Source organism: Myotis brandtii, unplaced genomic scaffold (assembly GCF_000412655.1).
Source record: "Myotis brandtii unplaced genomic scaffold, ASM41265v1 scaffold1609, whole genome shotgun sequence".
NCBI classification, from domain to species: Eukaryota; Metazoa; Chordata; class Mammalia; order Chiroptera; family Vespertilionidae; genus Myotis; species Myotis brandtii.
The window spans coordinates 1-8778 of record NW_005355879.1 but is presented as its reverse complement, the minus strand read 5'-3'; the positions used below and the strand labels follow the sequence as shown (position 1 = coordinate 8778).

The 8778-nt window shown below is 39.9% G+C and overlaps 1 protein-coding gene and 1 pseudogene across 1 annotated transcript in view; one reads left to right on the top strand and one right to left on the bottom strand.

Moving 5' to 3' along the window:
• The window catches only part of LOC102252075 (glycine N-acyltransferase-like), a gene marked incomplete at its 3' end in the record, with an annotated part of 10657 nt that extends 3490 nt beyond the window's left edge, over window positions 1–7167 (top strand). Inside the window, exons 2-4 of the mRNA XM_005862123.2 lie at window positions 2108–2203; window positions 3300–3407; window positions 7041–7167. Of these exons, the coding sequence (XP_005862185.1) occupies window positions 2126–2203; window positions 3300–3407; window positions 7041–7167 (313 nt within the window). The remainder of the gene's footprint in view (window positions 1–2107; window positions 2204–3299; window positions 3408–7040) is intronic.
• On the bottom strand, window positions 567–1536 carry LOC106725399 (annotated as a pseudogene).
• Window positions 7168–8778: the final 1611 nt, after the last annotated feature.

Here is an 8778-nt window from a genome sequence, read left to right as displayed (position 1 = left end):
GGGAGGGGAGGGGAGGGGAGGAGAGGAGAGGGAAGGGAAGGGAAGGGAAGGGAAGGGAAGGGAAGGGAAGGGAAGGGAAGGGAGCCAACAACGTCCTGGCCTAAGGTCTGGGAAGCCAGAGTGCCTCAGCACTAAAGGGCTGAGTACATCAAACAATCTTTTCTCTGCTTCCGTCAGGGAATGACGATAATCATGACACATAAATTCTATTCTGTGCCAGGCACTTAATAAGAAATTCCCATAGGCTTTTTTATTCACTTGGTGCCAGTGCCTGGATTACTCATTTAATCTCCACAAACTCTCTCAGTTAAGTGTTGGTGTTATTCTCTGGACACTATTCACACTGAAAACACTCACACTCTGAGCTAGGTTAAAGTTACACCGCATTTCTTAAATAAACAAAAAAACAAACAACAACAAAAACCCAATGGACTGAGCTGAAATACTGTGTGGTTCGCTGCCAGTAATGATATTAATAATAACAGTAATGAAAATAATAATTTTGAGTTATTATATGCTAGAAACTCTACTATGCACTTGATATGTATTAACTCACTTAACCATCACTATGCTTTTCTTTTTATTTCTAAACCAGCAAGGTGTTCAGTTAGGTTTTTGTAAGAAATTTCAGACACCAGTTTGTGAGGATAAAGCCAGTTGATGAGAACAAACACAGAGGGGAGGTAGCCTGGATTTTTGGCAAAAGTTGCAAGTCGATGGCTTTCTATCAACCTTGTGCTACTCTGTCCTCTCATATTTCTGTTTCTCTGTGTTGAGGAGCTCACCTTCCTGGTGACTGGGCTGGCACTGCTCCTTCTTCCTGAAATAAGCACCAGTGAGATGTTTGGGGATTTTCACCTCCCCTCTGTGTTTGCTCTCACCGGTGCAGGGGGCTTTATGCTCACAAAATGGTGTACTAAATTTCTTACAAAAAAAACTAATTAAACACTGATATCGGTCTTGCTAGAGATGGTGATGATGAATTTCTGGTATGTTCTATGCAGAGGAACTTGATTAAGGCACAGAGTTGCAGACATTAAGGCCCCTGCACAGCTGCTTCAGAAAAACCACTCTCTTGACTCCGTGGTGCCCAGAAAGGACAGTCAGAATAATGTTGGCCCACAGTTTTCTCACATGCTGACCAAAGGGCTTCTTGTTGTGGTTCAACAGCTTTGGAGGCACATCTTCAGTGGGGTAGTATCTAGGGATTTTGCAAAGTGTAAGCACTTGGGCACCACCTTTCTTGTCACTACCAACTGGGTTTGTGACAGCAGCAAGAACTTTCTCCTCTTCCGTTTCAATCCAGGATTTAGCTACTGAATACTTCCACTTATGCATGGCCTTTAGGAATACATAGCCTTCCAGGAATATCTGCCAATTCCTCTGACCAGGACAGGGTTTCACCTCTGTGGGGCTTCTCTTCTTACACATACCGACCTTGGGGTTGCCCTTCTTGACCTTGTCACCAGCATCAGCCTTCTTGGCTCCAGGTTTCTTTTCCTTAGTATCCAGCTTCTCTGCTTCTTCAACCTCCATCTTGCAAGATGGGAAGGAGAGAATAATTTTCTAGGTAAAATCTGTTTTCATTAGGATTCATGAGTAAACCATGGAACCAAGAGGGAAGTAACTTTTCCAAGGCTACAGTTTGTTAGTGGTGGCATTAGGGACATCACTGACTGCAACCTAATCCCCAAAGATGCACTAGCATATTTAAAGAACATATTTGTTAACATAAATGTGTATTAAATAAAAATTCAGGGCAGTGTAAGAAAGGGAAGTGAACATTTTCAAAAAGAGAACCAAGTGCTTTCTGCCAACCTCTTCCTTCCGTGTGGGTAACACCAGTAGAGGGCACAGAAGAAGGTCCTGGACATTAGCATAGAACCTGCTACTCTAGTGTCTTGGTGGTGGTTTCATTCGAACTTTTATGGTGTGTCTCCTTTGTAGTAATGGTATAAATCTAGTGTGACTCTACTTTCTCTCCCCCCAAGGCATTATTTGAGAAGTGGGCAGACTTATCTTACCTGTTACTTCTAAGATTCAGGTAAAGGTGTGTGGATCTAATTCCTATTTTCTCATCCTGACTGTTTGTTGATCCTCCCTCCAGGCTAAAATACCTGCCAAGATGCTCCACTTGCAGGGTCCACAGATGCTGCAGATGCTAGAAAAATCCTTGAGGAAGAGCCTTCCTGAGTCCTTAAAGGTGAGAGTGAGACAACCTCAGGGAGAGAAAGGGTTGTGTATTCTTTTGATAGAAGTGGGGAAGAGAATGATCTTCTAATGTTCAGCTATTTTGTGATGGAAATTCGCTCATGCTCCATCTCATTTACACTCATGTTCACATCACCTCTTTTGCAGGGGAGATATATTATGGAACCTCTTTGTACTATCTTTGCTACTTCATGTGAATAAATTAAAAGTTTAAGAAATAGCTATAGTAAATTTGGCTTAGTAGGTAAAGCTTTGGCCTAAAGCTAAAGGGTCCCTGGTTTGATTCTGGTCAAGGGCACCTGCCTGGGTTGTGGGCTTGATCCCCAGTGGGGGGCATGCAGGAGGCAGCCAATCAATGATTCTCTCTCATCATTGATGTTTCTATCTCTCTCCACCTCTCCCTTCCTCCCTGAAATTATTAAAAATATATTTAAAAAGAAAAGTTTAAGAAATAGTTTTGTTCATCCATGTCATAGAATGCTCTTAAGTCATTAAAATTATTTTTATTTATTGGAAAAGAAATATGACTAGAATGTATTAAATCAATGGAGAAAAACATTTTAAAATCACATCTATCTGAAATTTTTCAGTTTGTAAAATTTCTTGTGTGTGTACATGAATAGTAGAAAATCTATTAAAAGATTTTTTTACCTTTTTAAAAATTGAGGTATAATTGACATACATTACATTAAATGTTTATTAAATTCTACAATGGGAGAGTTCATGATTTTTATTCACAAATTTTATTAGTCTGAATATTTTACATTGTGAATATATTTCTAAAAGATACATTTATTGGGACAAAACACTGAAACTTAAAATTGCTTGGCAGAAATACTCATTAGAGACCTTTCAATGATAAAATTTCATGATTTCATAGAAATAAACCTGTCCTGATCAAATAAGTTACTTTACCATTCTTTCCTAATACAGGAGTGGGAAAAGTAGTTTTACAGTTGTGAGTACGTGAAACAGTTAATAAAGCTATTGTAATAAGCATAACCTGTATTTTTTTCAGATAAACAACCATAAACCTACTTTTACCAACCCCTGTATATTGACCCTCCCACTTTCTTGTGATGCTGCAGGTTTATGGGACCATCTTCCACATGAACGAGGGAAACCCGTTCAAGCTAAAGGCTCTGGTGGACAAGTGGCCTGATTTTAATACAGTGGCTGTCCGTCCTCAGGAGCAGGTAAGGTGTCAGATATGAAATGAATGTGCATCTATGTATGTATTTGCTAGGTGTTTATCTGCACCTGGCAGTGTGGGAGACCTGGGCGTATAGAAATGAATACCAGGAATAGTAAACAACGACTGGTGGAACGACTGGTCGCTATGATGCACACTGACCACCAGGGGGCAGATGCTCAAAGCAGGAGTTGCTCCCAACCTGCAGGCCCCAGGCCAGCCAAGGCGGGTGCGAGCAGGGACCCCCCTGATCGCCCCACAGGTCGCCCCGCAGAGGGTGGTGACCAGCAGCATTGGGGTGGTGGTGCTGACTGGCAAGCAGGCTACTGCTGCCCCCTGATTGCCCCACTTGTTGCCCCACATATCGGCCTTGATTGCCAGCCAGGTCTCGGGACCTTACCCATGCATGAATTTCATGCACCGGGCCTCTAGTATAAAATAATATTGAAGAGCAACTATAATTGGAAAATAAACTTTATTATGAAAGGAAGTAACAGGTGGAAAGCTGATTAAAATTATACAGGAGACATTTTCATACTCACTCATTGTTTTAATTTATTTTTAAGACAGGACCCCAAACAGAATCCTGGTTATGCTGAACACCAAGCACCCTTCATTATTTCATTTTTTAATTTAAATTCTTTATTGTTTAAAGTATTACATAAGTCTCCTTTTCCCCTATTGACCTCTCCCCAGCCGCCCCCACCCCTAGCACAATGACCTCTTCCCCTCCCCACTCCCAGTCTGTGTCTCTTGGTTTTGCTCATATGCATGCATATAAATCCTTTGGTTGATCTCTTACCCCCTTACCCTCCACACTCCTACATAGGTAAAGTTTGTTCGATGCTTCTATGACTCTGGTTCTATTCTGGTTCCTCAGTTTATGTTGTTCATTATATTCTACAAATGAGTGAGATCATGTGATATTTATTTTTCTATGACTGGCTTATTTCATTTAGTATAATGCTCTCCAGTTCCATCCTTATTGTTGCAAATGGTAAGAATTTCTACTTTGTTACAGCAGCATAGTATTCCATTATTTCTGGCCTCTAGTTTATGGGAAGAGAGGCACCCAATGGAATATTGTGCTAATGTAAGATTATGTTGAGGGCATAGACAAAAGGCTGATATTTTGTTAAAGATATTAAAGCAACATTTCTCAGACTCGAAATCTTTATTGGTGTGAATCAAACCCTAGTTCCATTGTTAACTCTTAACCTATGGAGAAAAATTATTTTCAATCTTTTAAAAATATCAACCTTGAAACCATACCAACTCACTAGTGCTAACTCACAACTTCTCCTTGTGATACTGCATTCCCCTTTAGAGGCTGAATGGTATTTTAACCAACTGTCATCAATAAAGTCAATAAAATAGGGCATTAAAAAATTATATGTAGTAGAGGTTGCAGAGAAAGGATCAGAAATGCTTCCTGGTGGAAAATTTACCAAAACTGCATGTCAATGATGAATAAGGTTGTGTGTGTGTTTTTATAGAGGGTCAGGACAGGATTTCATCCAAAGCAAACAAATTACAAATTGTGAGACATAATGTCTAAAACAACACAGAGAATTGGGGAATGTTAGAGCCAAATGACATGATTGTAGTTGTTGGTTACATATTGTGATAATTTTTAAAAGTTAATGAAATTAAATAGTTAAAATATTTCAAAACTCAAAACTAAAAATCCTATAAATAAAAGCCTAATATGCTAAGTGTACAGTGGTATGTTCAACCAATCAAAGTGTAATATGCTAATGATATGTTAAGGCCACTCAACCGCTTGTTATGACATGCACTGACCACCGGGGGCAGATGCTCCAACTGGTAGGTTAGCTTGCTGCTGGGGTCTGGACGGTTGGGACTGAGCAAGATGGACCAGACATGCTCTGGAGCCCTCCTGGGGTCCATCTCTGGCTGGCCAACCTCCCGCGTCCCTCCCCAGCCCCAATCATGCACTGGTGGGGTCCTTCTGCCTGGCCTGCACCCTCTCACAATCCGCAACCCCTCGGGGGATGTCGGAGAGCTGGTTTTGGCCCGATCCCACAGGCCAGGCTGAGAGACCTCACTGGTGCACCAGGCCTCTAGTTTATTAACATTAAAATATTAAACTTGTATATAACTTCTACAGAAGTAAAATTGGTAAAAAACAAAACAAACATATTTCATCAAATCAAATAATTTGGGGGAAAAAGACTGTATTATTGATAAAAACCTCAATGAGAAGTATTATTTGAGCTACTTTCAAAAACACAGTTTTAAAGATAAAGTTTTTCATCTTATGAGAGTTAATTTACATATAAGATTGTGTATGTTTAAGATGTGCAATGTGTATATTTGGTACACACGTGTATTGCAAAATGATAATTACCATGGTTGTAGTTTACACCTCCATCATGATACATAATGACTATTTCTTTCTTGTGGTGAAAATATTTAAGATTTTCTCTCTTAGCAACTTTCAAGAAAGCCCACTGCATGGGAGAACATATTTGCCAATGTTATCACCAATAAGGGTTTAATCTCCAACATTTACAGGGAAAAACTTATTCACCAATTATATACCTGATACGGGGCCAATGTCCAGTCCAGAGACAGAGAAGCATCGATTAGACTGTCAATCCTCAGAAGGAAGGTAGGGGAGGGTGGGGGTAAGGGGGAGAGATCAACCAAAAGACTTATATACAAGCATATAGGCCTAACCAATGGACACAGACAACAGGGGGGTGAGGGCATGAGTCGGGGCATCAGGGGGGTAATGGGGGGATAAGGACACATATGTAATATCTTAATCAATTAACAAATTTAAAAAAGAGTATATAATACAGTATTACTAACTACAATCACCATGCTGTACATTAGATCCTCCGAACTAACTCATCTTATAACTTTTTTTGTTTCATCATTCATAGGTGGGTATTCAAGTCTGTTACCTCCATCAATTTTGATAGAGACATGTTCAGAGCCCACATTTTGTAGAAATCTTTGGTCTACAGCAAGATTTATATTTTTGGCCAAAGATTTTCACTGTCGGTTTACTCTCTACTTGAGTTTTAAGTGCTAGCTAAATACTTTATTTGATTTTAGTTTTGAAAATGTTGCATCTTTATTTAGAAAATCATTATTGATGTTTAGAAAGTTCTGACAATTGCATCTGCCTGTTCCTAAGAATTTGCATAGCATGGTAGAATGTGAACATTTCCCTAATCTGATTTGTTTAAATATCATGAGAGAACAAAAAGTGACTTTGTTTTTGTTTTGTTTTGCTTTTGTTTACTGAAGCCATTGGAGCTAACACATTTACAACCATAACATGAACAAAAAGCATTTTACTAAAAGTCTGACTGTCCTCTGCTTTTTGAAGGAAATGTTAAATTCTAAATGGGTCATTTTGGTTTGAAATTTTAAAGCAAGAGCTGAGTTCAGAATAGTATTATTCAGGAAATTTTTTAATATGAATTGAATAAGGAAGTCCTTGACTTGACTTCATAACATAAAAAATTCCTCAATAAAAGTTATACACTAACAAAACACTTGATATTTAAAAATATCAGAGCATAATGGAACACTGAAAACGGGTATTGTAATCACAAAATACAAATATTTTGGTTGATTCTGCTTTTCCCAATGCAAACAGGACATGGTAGATGACCTTGATCACTACACCAATACTTACCAAATCTACTCCAAGGACCCCAAGAACTGTCAGGAAGTGCTTGGCTTGCCAGAAGTCATCAATTGGAAACAGCATTTGCAGATCCAAAGTAAGAGGAATGGGAAGTGTGCTGACTCACTTCTCTCTCCTCACAATTTCCCTTATCATTCATATCTTTCTCTATACTTCAGACCCTCAGCCTGCTATAAGTTTTTTACTCAGCTGTGAATATAACTGTAATGGGGAAAAACACCCTCAAAGCTTGCAAAAAATGGGCTTCATATAGGAAACATAATTTTTTGATACGCACGAATTTATTTTTGCAAATATATCCATAATTGCCCTAGCCGGTTTGGCTCGGTGGATAGAGCGTCGGATTGCTGGCTGAAGGGTCCCAGGCGCGATTCCGGTCAAGGGCACATGCCCAGGTTGTGGGCTCGATCCCCAGTGGGGGGCGTGCAGGAGGCAGCCAATCAATGATTCTCTCTCATCATTGATGTTTCTATCTCTCTCTCCCTCTTCCTTCCTCTCTGAAATCAATAAAAATATTTTTTTTTAAAAAACACAAACATATCTAGAATCCCTTAGCTTGGTTGAGTGCCAGGGCAGAGCTTCCCCTAGGACAGCGGTTCTCAACCTGTGAGTCGCGACCCCTGACCCTTTCACAGGGGTCGCCTAAGACCATCGGAAAACACATATATAATTACATATACTTTTTGTGATTAATCACTATGCTTTAATTATGTTCAATTTGTAACAATGAAATTGGAGGTCACCACAACATGAGGAACTGTATTAAAGGGACGCGGCATTATGAAGGTTGAGAACCAATGCCCTAGGGCCTTCCATGCCAAGAATAAGAAATGACAACTCGTGCCATAAAGTATCTCCTAGGTCATTAAGGAAATCGCATGGTTATGAGCATGTCATCCAGAATCACACTCCCTAGGATGGCATTTGTATGTTACTTGCTATGCCATCTTAGCCACTTGAATTATCCTCATTGAGTCATATATAAAAACAAGGATAACAATGGTAGCTAAAGCACAAGGGTGTTGAGAAGATTAGATAACATATTGAATAGGAATTGCTTAGCACAATACCTGGATGTGTCAATTTACTTGGACTGCAAAGCAAACCTCATAATTCTGTGAATCAACATTTGGGCTGGGCTTAAGACAGTTCTCTGCTGGTTTCACCCAGATTTACTCATGTGGCTGCAGGGTGTTAATGAATGGACTATGCACTAGTTGCTCTAGCATGGCCTCATTCACATGCCTGAATGACAGTTCTGGCTGTCGGTGCTGGCTACCTTGATGACAGCATGATAGGAGCACAAGTCCTCAGCTGACTACCCTAATCCTATCCATATGTGGTGGGTCTCAAGGAAATCAGGAGCACAAAGAAAGCCCATGGTGCAAGCCCTCTTTAGCCTCTCTCTGCATCAAGTGTACTCTTTTCCATTGGCAAAAGCAAGCCATATGGCCAAGGTCAGATGCAGTACAGGAGGGGATAATTCCAAGGAAAAGACACAAAGAGACATGGGCACATTATGGGTTATTCCTGCAACAATCTGCCATACTATGAACAAAGTAAGCACACAGGAGATGTTGGCTACTATAGTTTGTATAATCCTCTCCTGTGATTATGAAAACAATATGTTCATGTAGTCCAGAAATATTAGTTCCAGTCTTGGCATTGCACCAATGGTATAACCATG